The 13,455-nt window shown below is 38.9% G+C and overlaps 1 protein-coding gene across 1 annotated transcript in view; it reads left to right on the top strand.

Moving 5' to 3' along the window:
• Nucleotides 1–13,455, top strand: part of agbl4 (AGBL carboxypeptidase 4) — a 357,025-nt gene that overhangs the window by 27,841 nt on the left and 315,729 nt on the right. Inside the window, exon 3 of the mRNA XM_085398442.1 lies at nt 7,485–7,609. Within this exon, the coding sequence (XP_085254568.1) occupies nt 7,485–7,609 (125 nt within the window). The remainder of the gene's footprint in view (nt 1–7,484; nt 7,610–13,455) is intronic.

Below are 13,455 nucleotides of genomic sequence, written 5' to 3'. Positions count from 1 at the left end.
TGACAAAAGCCGAATGACGAATTAGCGCTTCCAGTCAGAGACTGAGGCTACGTCCACACGTACACGGGTATTTTTGAAAACGGAGATTTTCCGTTTTCGTTTTAAAAAATAATCCCGTCCACACATAAAGGGAGAAATGAAAGAAAACGCTGCTATGAACATGCCAAAGCAGCAGGTGGCGCTAGATTCCTAACCGTGCAGAAATGTTGGCCAATCAGAAGTCTAGAAGCCTCGGTGGGAAAAAGTAAACAAAGCTGGGGCATAGAAGCAGAACAGAGTCGTATGTGTGGAGGGACAGTAACTGTGTGTATATGTAAGCATTTAAACACTGCAGAGAGTACAATTAACAGTAACAGTATTGTAGAAGTTAATTTCTTTTTTTTTTTCTTTTTTTTTGAAGTTAATTTCACCGAAACAATAACGTGGCGCACAGTGTGACGCATGCACCAGTTTATTGTATTTCCAGACTTGCTTTCGGCACAGTTTACAGTGCACGCTACTCTGTTTTTTGTCAGACTTGAAATAGCCGAAATACCTTCACACTACGGAACTTCTATGGCTCTTCCGTTCGACAATCTCTCCGGCGTTGGAACCATCATCTGTTTTCTCTTCGGTCACGCTCGGTTGATTTTTCTAGTCGGCACACTCATTTCCTCCATTAGGCGCTGGCTCCATTACCCGCTGGCTGCTTCCCAAACAAACACACGTGCGGCTTGGCACTTGTGCTGTACGTAACAAGTCACGCGACGTGACGCTGCGGCTGTGATTGGTTCGGCTCTGCGCTACTTAATTTGGATTGGCTGACCTTTTTTTTTTTTTTTTAAGAGGACAAGAGCGGCGAGGTCTATCGTGATAGCTTAATTTCTCTATCGAGTAAAAGTTATATCGCGATACATATCGTTATCGTTCTATCGCCCAGCTCTAATATATATATATATATATATATATATATATATATATATATATATATATATATATATATATATATATATATATATATATATGTTTATATAGATATATGTGTGTATATATATATATATATATGTATGTGTATATATATGTGTATATATATATATATATATATATGTATATGTTTATATAGATATATATGTGTGTATATGTATATATATATATATATATGTATATATATATATATATATATATATATATATATATATATATATATATATATATGTGTGTGTGTATGTGTGTGTGTGTAATTCACGTAGCTAAACTAACATATAGGACATGGCAGTCCTTACATCTGCTAAGGAGGATACACTGTAACTACACAGTCTATTTCATTTTGAAACAACTGCTTATTACTATTCTAATGGCTGGCTGTGTGAGTGAGTTCCACCTCAGGCCTGAGGCGGGCAGGCCTGCTGCTGCTGTATGATGATCCATCTGCATGGCAGAAACCATCCATCCAGTGGATAGCTACAGGCTGCAGGCCGGCCCATTGTGTGGGCTGAGCACTGTGACTGCTCCCTCTTGTACCTCTGTAATGGGATTACATTAGCCAGGTTCTTCTGCTCCCTCTCCAGCTCCCTCTTTTTCTGTCTCTCTCTCTGTCTCACTCACACACACACACACACACACACACACACACACACACACACACACACACACACACACACACACACACACACACACACACACACACACACACACACACACACACACACACACACACACACACACACTCTGTGAGCCCATGTGTGAATGACTGACTGTCCACTTGGCCAAGTCATGCTTGCACCCTGTTTACTTGCCTATGGCCCTGTGTAATGATGCAGGTTTCATACCCATTTCACTGATACTTTTGTTTGCAACATATAGTGTCTGGTCATTTACACCCTTGCTGAAAAATATGTCAGATTTTTCTGTTTTTCTTATTTATTTTTCCTGTTTGTGTGAGACATTGAGAGACACAGAAGGCGAAGAGAATCGGGGGGAAAACATACAAGTATAGAGAAAGACTGAGGGTTTTGTTCAGGGTTTTCCTCAAGGAGAAACTGTCATGTGTAAAATCTTGTTGGGAACCAGCAATTGTGTTTTGTTGGGCTGCACCAGCAGGGCTAAGCTGTTCATTGAAAACCAATTTGTTAATGTCTAAACGCTGCGCTAGTTTTCCCTCAAGGACGAAGATTGATATTCAACATAACCTGCCAAGACACCAATGAAAAAGAATATAGAAAGAGATGATACTCAAGAGGAATTATGCAAGAGATCTCAAGGACTAGAAATTGTTTCATTTTTTTCACCCTTCTCATCTTCTCGCAGTCTGGAGTTCATTAGCTTCTCTTACACTTAAACAATCTGTCTGCTTCATAAAGAAGCTAAAATAATTTTTGACAAATCTGGTGTACTTGGAATCTCTTTAGAACATCATACGTGATCCGCATAACCTATTTTAGATTTATCTGGTTTATCTTTAATGCTTTCCGTGGGCATTTCAGAAAAATCAGCTAGCCGTTAATGCTGGTTAAATACAAAATGATATAGGATTGATTAAAAGGGTCAGACTACCAGCCTACCAAAGCGTTTGAATCTGGAGGTAGCCACCATAAAATTAAAACGGGGATCAATGGCGTGTCATATCCCTACTGCTCTGCGAGCTGAACATGTAATTCTAAACTTCATGCTGCAGCCATCTCTCACGTCAGGCCTTCGAGCATTAGGCTCAATAACCCAGCCGCCCAGGGCTACTGTTGCTAACTATGATACTGTATTCATAAACAGCAGTGGACCACGTTTAGTTTAGTATCTGTTTCCTGTGCAGAAGTTTAGCTATTGCATAGTGTGTTTGGGTTTTGATGGCTTTCATCAACTAGAAATGTTAATACTTATTGTTAGCAAACGAATACACGGGGAAAAATCCTGGGAAACCTGTGCAAATGGTGTGCTATAAATCTATATATAGATATATAGATATATTATAGCCTGGTTTGTAATAAACAATGTCTTAGATAAAGAAAGAACATATATATTTATATATATAGTCATGTTCTTTCTTTATCTAAGACAATGTTTATTTTGAGCCAGACTACAATCCACCTACTATAATCCACTTCATTTTCAGTGCAGTGTTTTGTAAAAATTTGTCCATAATAAGGAATTATAGTGGAGCCTCTGAATCCCGAGAAAGCAAATGAAATTGTGGTCACGGCCATTAAGCCACCTATTTAAATTTTAAACGCTTTAAAGGAAAAATCTCGGCATCATTTTTAGTTTATTTCCAATTAACTGTTCGGTTAAGTAATGTTGGTAGTAAGTAATGATCTAATCACAACAGAGAGGAAAAAAAATCAACCTATTGATCCCTCATATAATGGTTTAAAAGCACTTACTAAGTCTAAAATCTTAAAAGAGTAATGACCCCAAATAAATAATTAAAATGCCCTCAGAGAATGGTTGGGTTTTCAATATTGAATAACATTATTAAGAGTCTGATAGAAGGGATGACCTTTGGAGGCCATTATTAACTTGTTCTAATAGGCTGTATTTGGCAGCATTGCCTCTATGAATAGCTGTGATGTTGGTATGACAGACGATCGATTTAATGTCACATTTGTTTGGAGATGGCGCTGCGTTGCTGTCTATCTAATGTGTCTATGTTACTGATTTCTACCTGCAGCCAGCTCTGGTTTAACCCTCAGCTTGTAATAGCTTAGTGTGAGAAACCTAGTGCATGCTTGCCTACCCCCCAAACAGCTGTGCTTTTCATGTGATGAATTTAGGGGTTTTTTTCTGGAATATTTCATTCCATATTGCTACAGGTCACTGTTGTCATGAACACGTGATAAATGTGCCAGGATGTACAGTAAACTTTTTCCCCCTTTGGTTAAATACTTTAAAAAAGTCTACTCTGGAAATTGGGTTTTTTTGAAAAAAAAAATGTACAAAAGACTAATGGAAAATATTTTCCCTCAAAGAATATGTTGACAATAATTTGGGGATCACAAGAAAAGGTCATCTTAGAAACACTTGTTTGTCTTTCTTTTAATTGTTCCACCTTTTTGTTGTGACAGTATTTCTATAATCTTTCCTCCTAAACTGGCTGAACAGAGCTGGTGCATGTAGTTCTCTTTATACATGCACAGCTAAATACACACCTTCTGACTTTCTTTGCAATCCTTCTTTTAGCACCTGTAAGTTGGACACGATAAAGGTCATGAATCGACACTCTTTGCCTCTCTCTCCTTTCCGCAGACTGCACGTCTACATTTATTATTGTCTCTCTTGCCTTACTTTCTTGGGATTTATACTCTATGAATTCGACTCAGCACATTTCAGTTGAATAAGCAGATGAAGTACAAGACTTATATACTGTGTCATAGCTTTTCCCAGACACTCCCTAATCAGACTAGTGGTCTACAAAGACAGATTTTCGTTCCTGCACTGGTGTGTTGGAATGAGATGCCACTCACCATTAGTGGAAGCTGTTATTGGATGCCAGGCTTTAAATGTAAATACGAATCAGTCATCAGCTTATTGTTTCACAATAACACCAGGCAGTTTGCTTCTTACTGCTTGTGCATTTCCATTATGTGCTGTATGAATTGAAATAAAACTTTACATTTATAGCTGTGACATGAGCGAATGTTTTGCTTGTGCTCAATTTTGCTATTACAGGAATGCTGCATTCACTTTCACTTCCCTTTCTTCACTGATTCTTTTTGCCGCACATCTTGTGTCATCAGACATAACTTAAAAATACTTGCCTCGTTGACTATAGGTCATGAGAGCCAATGAGGCTGAACATAAAGGCCTAAAACAAAGACCTAGTGTAATGAGACGCACCATAAATGGAGAACAGAATCAAATGAATTGTATCCCAAAAAGTCACTTTTTTTCCCCCATCACGAAACAAAGTTTCAGAGGAAGCATTAATGTTTATTTGTCAGTGCACCTGGTGATTTTCTGCAGTCCTATATAACTTAATGATGGCACGTCTGTGTATAGTTTCAGTGGAGCAGAGCAAAGTGGGTGTGTGGTCTCTGTATGCATGTGTGTGTGTGTCACAAGCTGACTGGTGGATTAGCTGTCCGATGGCAGAAGGAGAGGGATCTGCTTTGACAGTGTGGTAGTTAGCCCATCTGTCTATAATCTGCTGTGTCAGTGTGTGCGTGCTGCTGCTTTGGTACTACCTGCCACCAGGTGGTCAGCAGTACCCCAACGCCCTGAAATAAAGCTGCGAGGGAGGTGGAGCCTAGTGGTCGGGACACGTTCCCAACAAACTTGATCAGCTGTTGCTTGTATGCTGCACTACATTCTAATACTTAAAATCACAGAGATGATTGGTCACATTTATTGAGTTAAGAATAAACTGTTATATAGTCATTATTATTATTGAGAAGACTAACAGACTTTTAGCTCTTTTTTTAGCTTTTACACTGGCAGCCAATAATTTGTGCATAAGGGTTTCCAATTAATGTGTGCAGATATGAATTAGAATAGAAACATGAGCCCTATATTTAGAAAGCCTGTCTTATAATCAGCTACTACCCACCCAGCTTAAAGACAGCTGTGAGAATTGGAATATGGAACATATTTCCCAGTGGATTAATTATATTTCACTGATCATATGGATGTATTTTATTCTTATTAATTTTGCTGTGAATAGTATATTGTGTGTCAAATATGGATTGCTTGAACACCCTGTGGTCTTTCTGTTTCTCATACCTATGGCAGTAAATGTCTGAGAGTAATTCTACTTGAGCATTAAGTTGGTTTGGTTGCAGAAAAATACGGAGCGTAGTCCGACCTGCTGCTTTGTCAGGCAGAGTGGATTCCAGTGATATTTACTTTTATTCAGCAGGAGAGAGAGAGAACTTTCATAAGAAACATTCAGAATTAAACTTAACCAGATGAACAAGCAGTTGATTTCATAATTCATCTGTACTCTAACATTAACTCATAGTTACGTCATAGTATAGCTGCTGTTGAGTCTCTGATGCTGAGAGGGTTTTGTTAAGACCATAGACTACCTTGTGATTAGAGCAGGGTGATATGACCAAAGATATTTATCACGATATACATTTGAAAATTTGCGATAACGGACAATATAATTGACACTAGACAAAATACTTTACAACTCTACAACTTTGTTAGTGCAAAAAAACCCATCAACGTATTTTCACGTAAACAAGCAGCTGTTTTTTATGTGCATTAGTTATATAAAAACTTAACAGTGCAAATGCAAATTCCTTGCTGACAGTTTAACCGAAAGGCATTTCCAGTGGAAACTGGCCAACATATCCTCAGCATAACCATGTTTAATATCCACAAAACTTAAAAAGAGGTTATACACACACAATACGGTAATATTATGTTGAAGCACAGTACGTTTCACTCCGCGAGGCTCCTGCCAACGATAGCCGTAATGCTCCGACAATCCATCAAGCGGTGCGGGTTCATAGCTTAGCAAAGTCGTACTAACACATTTGACAGATTGCTGAGCGCCGTGTACCACATAAAATCGTTTCGAGGTCAGTAAACACAACCAGAATTCATACATAAGGCACACGGGATTATAAGGGGCACTGTCGATTTTCAGAAAAAAGGATTGATTTTAAGTGTGCCGTATTTTCCAAAAAACACGGTAATAACGACGGCCCGCTAGCATGCCCTACCAAAAATAGTGCTTTGTTGTGTATCTGACAGACAAAAGCTAAACCAGTTCCACACCATTGAAGTTGCAGCATTTTTACAAACCAGTTCTGGTTCATCTGTTTCATTCAACAATTCGCCCTTCTCATTCTCCGTCGCCGCCATGCTTTTTAGGCCATATGCATATGAAAACAAAAGCACTGCACATGCACATTTTACCCATATTCTATCGCGATATTTCATTTTCTTATCGTTGCCCAACATTATACCGGTATTACCGTGAACGGTATGATATGGCACAGCCCTACTTGTGATTGTCAATTTCAGTGCATCAGTTTTGTAAAAATTGTTGCCGAGGTGTTTATGATACAGAGCCAGCTGTTTTCTCAGCACAAGAAGAGCCTACGACACTCCTTCCTTCCACAATTGATCACTTCTTTGATCCAGATGCTGTGCATGTTTCAAGCAGCTCTACACTGAGAAAAGATTTCACTCACTCTGCTATTGTACAGTAGCAGAAAAAATAGAACGTCAATATATGATGGTCAGTGTTGCTATTGTGCTGCCATAAATTCACTGAGGAATAGGAAACCTTGACTTGGTCACATAATATGCATATTTGGGTGGCTGTTAATAAAACAGGTTGGCTTGTGTGTCTGCATGACATTTAATGTGAACACATGTCTTTAAAAGCACGTCTTAGATTTAAAAGGAGCTGTTCTACAGCATTATCTTGTCTTGGGATTGCCTGCCTGTCTTTCTGTAAAGTTTTGTGTATATCGACTGAGAGGATTTAGCAATACTGAAGAAGCGAATCACTGATCAGTTCTACAACATGCCAATCTAAGTTGTTTTTTTCTTCCCCTCAGGGAACCTGGGTCGTGTTGACTACATCAGTGAGTTTGAATTTGATCTCTTCATCCGGCCTGACACCTGCAACCCCCGATTCAGAGTGTGGTTTAACTTCACTGTGGAGAATGTCCGAGAGACACAGGTTAGCGTGCTTTGGCCTTTTAGTGTGTTTGCTGGCTGTCTCTGTATGTACCCACGTCTTCACTTATTAATTAATTTAGAATAGACAGTGCTATCTAACTTATCCCTTTCACACATAGTGGTCATTATAGTGGACAGCTATTCAAAGGCTGTTTTCTTGTATTTGTGTCAGTGTTGATGGTATACTTGCACATATTGGACACTGATGTGCCACTCCATACTGTCAAAACGTGTGTTGTCCACCTGTAAAAAACTCTTTAAATAGTACACGTTTTTAAAAAAAAGTTCAAAAATCTTTTTTTTATGCCTAAAGATGAATAAATATATGAGGAAAAAAATCCTGATTGAGGTTGTCATAAATCATGCATGAAAGGGTTAATGTAGATTTTTTTTTTAGGTGTATACTCAAACAACTATAAACTTACAGCAATGTTTGCATCACTATCAACTTCTCTTCTTACTTTAATATTACATATATCTAGGGCTGCTCGATTATGGCAAAAATGATAATCACAATTATTTTCACTGAAATTGAGATCTCGATTATTTGGCGATATTTATTTAACAATAACAATGTATTGGATAATGACTTTAAAGATTGTCAAAAAATAATATAAAATAGTGTGCAAATACTGATAACAGTGCAAATGTTTGCAATATAAAAAATAAATGAAAAATGTAAACATCTATGTTTAGTGAACTTTGCAGTGTTGCTCTGTGGTGCAGCTACGACACTGTAGCAAAGTTTACACACTATGTCTACTTGATCTATGTCTGACTCCGCGAACCCATTATGTTTCCACACCACTGAAGTTTTTTTTTACCTCTCTTTTCAACCAACGGCAGTCACTCTCCTCTCCAAATAACTTCTGCTTAGCTTTCCGAGCTTTCCTCGGGTCCTCTTAATTGTTGTGACACGTGTTCGAAATGCAGAGAGGTGCGCTCGATTTGCCACACGGAGCAGCGCGAGAGTAAAGCACGAGGGAGGGTTCCTAATAGTTGAGTGAATGCTGACCGGCCCAGCAGCCAGACCCTAAACTTTAACAGGTAACAAAGGCAGTGATGAAGCTGCAGCCTCGATTCTACTTGTTCATGTTTCTAAAGTAGAATTGCTGTGGCGATCCCTTTAAAGTCTTTGTGGGCCGGATTTCACCTTTGCTTGGCGCTGGCGGCTTTTTGTTCCTACCTAAATACTAAGATTAAGATCATATATGTACTCTTATTAGGATAGGGATTTGTGGTGGTGTGTGGGGCTGTAGACTGCAGGTTTACAGTGTAATAGTATAACAAATTACTTTCCCCTGGGAGTAATTGAGTAAAGTACTGCATTACTTTTAAAAAAAGTATTCTGTGTAATATGTGTAATACATTACACATTACACTGATCACAACAAAGAGGGAAAATACCTCCAGCATTCAGAAACATTTGACCATACAGCATGCAGTTAGTTTACACAGATGTAATGTCTTTGATATGCTGCTTAGTGATGGCGGTGACTCTCAAAGCCGAGCGAATGAGAGACCAATGAGAATCGATAAGGAACTGAATTGATAGGTGATATTGATAATGCAGTCTGAAATGCTAAATTCTTATCAGTTTCCATCCACAATTATATGTCATATTCTATCATTTGTCCACACCTAAACATGTGCAGCGTAATCTGTCGCAATACTTCCCTGAATCTTACATACTTCATTTTTCATTTGAAAGTTGAAACTTTTCCCCCCTCAGAGCTAGTGGTAGAGGTAATGTTCAATTTACTACCTCACTTCTTGTCACAGCCTCCAAACTTCCTGCCGCTGGCAAGCTTGGAGCTGGTGATTGGCTGACAGACGTGGTCACATGGCAAAGAGATACACCACGTGTGTGTGCACCGTGTGTGGCTTAAGGGGATGAAGGCTTGTTGTATCATTTGAATATAACATTGCAGAATAAAAAGAAGGAAAAACTGACAATATTGGCATTCAAGTTTGACTGCTGCAGTGTAATTTGTGCACAGCACAGCAGTACTTGTCAGGTGTAGAAAAAAATGAGATAAAGTAAAGAAACAGACAGTCTGGAGACAGCTAGATATAAAGACAGAGTTGATTAGATAGAAAGAAGCAAAGAGACTGGCAAAACGATAGTGAGGAAAAAGCAAATGTAAAGTGACAATGGAAGGAAAAAAGGAAAGTAAAACATAGAGAATGGCAAGGAGGGATCCACAGCGTGCTGCTGTCTTCCTGTAGCTTGTCCAGCCCAGTCTATCTGAGGCTATCAGGGCTATCAGCCCATCTCCCCGCAGTGCTGTAGTCAGCACTAATCACATTTTATGGCACTGAGATGAATGGGAGGCCTCGGCTTGGAGCCGGATCGATCCCAGGACCAGATAGACCAGCACCTGCAGCCTGGGCCAATAGGATATTTGCTGTTGTGGCCAAATGACAGAAAATGTGTGAGACAGTGACAGAGAGAAAGGGACAGGGAAGGGAAATGTGACACTGTAATGACTGGAGATTTATAAATATCATAGATAATAATATGCTGTATATTGTGGTGCATGCATGCAGCAGGCACAGAGGTGACAAAAACAGGTGAACATCTATCCCTATTGCACCTCCCTGCTCGATCTTTCTTTATAGACCCCCTCAAAAGCGTTTTTTCATTAAAAAACGGTTTCTTATCTGTCCAATTTCCTTCTTCAAAAAAGGTCTTGTGTGAATTTAATCTACTCCAGTGGAAGGTGTTGTGGTTAAGTGCTGCCTGTGCATTTTGTCAGAGTGTGCGTATGTATACACAGGCAGTGTGATTAGATTGTGTCTGTGTGCCTGGAATCATCAGAATTCACATAAATCTTTACTTTATATACTAATGACTGCAATATTGTTGTGACATGAAGCAAAAAAAAAAAATAAAGCTGAGAAATTTAATAGAGAAAGAATAATAGCATGAGTAAATAAACCAGCTAAGTGCAGCTATAGTATGGGGGAGAGGCTGTGCTATAGAGATATCAGTGGGTTCCAGGGAAGAACTGGGCTGTTGGAGTGTTTCATCCAGCTAAGCCTTGCTAACTCTCAGCCTGAGCCAAGGGAATGGGGAACAGTAAAAGCCCGTGATATTGGAAGTGAGATGGCCATTTTGAAGGAATGTAAGCTGGTGAAACAGATTTGGTCTGCCTCAATCAGCTTAGCAGCTTTGTGGAAATTGGCTTCACCGTAGCACCGGTTATGATGGATGGCCGGATGGATGAATGTCTCTTTTTTTGTATGTCCTTCCTTTTTGTGTGGTTATCGAACCACTCACTTACCTCTGAAAGTTAAGACCAATTCTGGTTATGTTGGTGGCAATGAGTGGGCCATGTGACTGTTTGAAGCGGTGTTAATTTTTCAGGAGAGGTGCACAAAAATTGTTTTCTTCTCAAAGCAAAAAGTACAAAGTTTGTGTATTACTGAAACACATGAAACGACACGAGCCCTTACTTACTATGACCTGTATGAAAGCTTCGCGTGATTTAAATTATGTTTTAATTTCCTGCTTATATTAAAATGAGCACCCACAAAAGAGGCTTTAACCTTACCCTTATTCTAAAATGAAATTTAATTTACTTTAACATACAAGATCAGAGACTAGTAACTGCTGTCTTTGTTTTCACTAATAATAAGCAAGTAAGGGGGAAAAGGAGAAAAGAAATTATACAATACATATGGAATTAAGTAAACTGAGTTAAAATCAAAGTTGTCTGATGTATGGAGTCTTCTTCAAGTAAAAATTGCAAGAAGCCAGTGAGATAGGACCTTTGAAAAAAGTTTCATACTGAGTGAATTTCTACCTGATATGTAACTTCTAGCTACCACGATTTCATTCCAGTTTCTGCCTATGTTACCATCAGAAACCAGTGGGTGAGTTGATATGAAACTCCACTGACTAAGTTGATATGCTTTCCCATTCAGCTGTAGGGGTGTACTTGATGTCAGGTTCCGTGAAGGGCACGGCTGTGAGCTATTATCGTAGGAGCCTTAAGGGAGCCATTCATAGAAGACAGGCAGTAAAACCTTGCACCGAGCGCCTTCAACTCCTCCAACTGCTGCAGGGGTGATTTGTAAGCCTCACTTGTCCCAGGAAAGCACAGTGTAGAGCAGTTACTCTCCATAATCAGGAAAGAGGATGAACAGAAGAAGAATAGGCCATGTGTTATATAGACTCCCCAAAGAGCCATCATTACTTTACTTTTTCAGACAATGCTCACCTGTTCAAATTAGTGATGTTATGCAATTTGTCACGGGAGAAGTAAAAAGTTAAATAGGATGTTAAAACTCTCACCACGCCATTAATGACTTTGTTTCGCTAATGCTTATTTACCAGTGCTACGTTTCTGTCCCTGCTGTACTGTATTTTATTAATAAGCTTACATTATTGAAACATTTCTTCAGTGGTTCAGAAGTCCTTGTTCAAAGTCTCACTTTAAGGACCTCCTCCTGGATACATTGCTTGTGTTTTCACTTTGACTGGTGTATAAGCTATTTTACTGATCATAGAAGTTGTTGTTCCAGTGATAACTTGATTTGTTATGTAGCTATGTTGTCGTACGAGGGCAATCCCAAAAGTAAGGCCTCCTATTGTTTTAGAAATACAAACAACCGCTTATTTTCCATGATATTTACATCATTTTAAAGCTTGAAGTAGAGCTGGTCGATATAAGATTTTTTCATATCACGATATGCTTTTTTCATTTCAGGCGATAACGATATATATCACGATATAAGCCAAATAACTATATTTGTAAGATTTAAATGTGCCGTTGCTCACAAGTAAAATGTGAAATAATCAGCTGCTTGTTTTGATTTAAATATTTATTTCCCATAATAAGTTCAACAGGGTAGATGTACTTAAAATGAGGCTTCAGTTTAAGCAAAATAAAGGCAAATATTACTAACTACACAAAAGGTAGCCGCTAAAGCATTTAAGTTTCAAAATAGAACAAACAAAACAGACTACTAAAGTGTCAGTTCCACTTAGAAACAAAATATTAATTCTAAAAATAAATCTTAGTTTATTTTACAGTAGAAGAGACAAAATTGACTTAACTTATTTAATATTGCTTTGGAAGCGCTGTCTGAGAGAAATGTTTATGTCCAAGGAGTTGGTAATGAGGATCCATTACTTTAATTAGCTGCTTGAATCCTTCATTGTCGACCGTGTTTATTAGTAGCATGTCTTTAGCAAGAGAGTAAGCTATGGCATTCGTTATGTTGCTATGTCTCTTAGCTTTTTTGTCATATGGTAAGACGCTGGAGCTTTTTGTCAGACTTCAAATAGCCGAAATACCTCCACACTACGGAACTTCTCTGGCCTTTCCTTTCGACAATCTCTCCGGCATTGGAACCGTCATCTGTGTTCTCTTCGGTAACCTGGTCACCCAAGCTCTCGGTTGATTTTTCTCTAGTTGGCACACTCATTTCCTCCATTACCCGGCCGCACTTCGGCTGGCTGCTTCCCAAACAAATACACATGTGTGGCTTGGCACTTGAGCTGTACGTAACAAGTTACGTGACGTGACGCTGTGGCTGTGATTGGTTCGGCTCTGTGCTGCTTAATTTGTATTGGCTATTCATTTTTTTATAAGAGAGGAAGAGAGAGAGCGATGAGGTCTATCGCAATAGTTTCATTTTTCTATCGAGAAAAAGTTATTTCGCAATACATATCGTTATCGTTCTATCGCCCAGTTCTAGCTTGAAGACTTATTTATATCCCTACATAATCGCCATTTCGGTCGATGCATTTTTGTAGACACTGTGGCGGTTTTACAATGCCCATGTCATAGCCGCTCGCCGCCCTCGCAGAATCGCCTTCTGGACAAATGTTCTTTC

This window comes from Rhamphochromis longiceps, linkage group LG23 (assembly GCF_057381845.1).
Source record: "Rhamphochromis longiceps isolate RC_006_pf linkage group LG23, R_longiceps_female_GT1.1, whole genome shotgun sequence".
Lineage (NCBI taxonomy): Eukaryota > Metazoa > Chordata > Actinopteri > Cichliformes > Cichlidae > Rhamphochromis > Rhamphochromis longiceps.
This window is presented reverse-complemented; position numbering and strand designations above follow the sequence as displayed.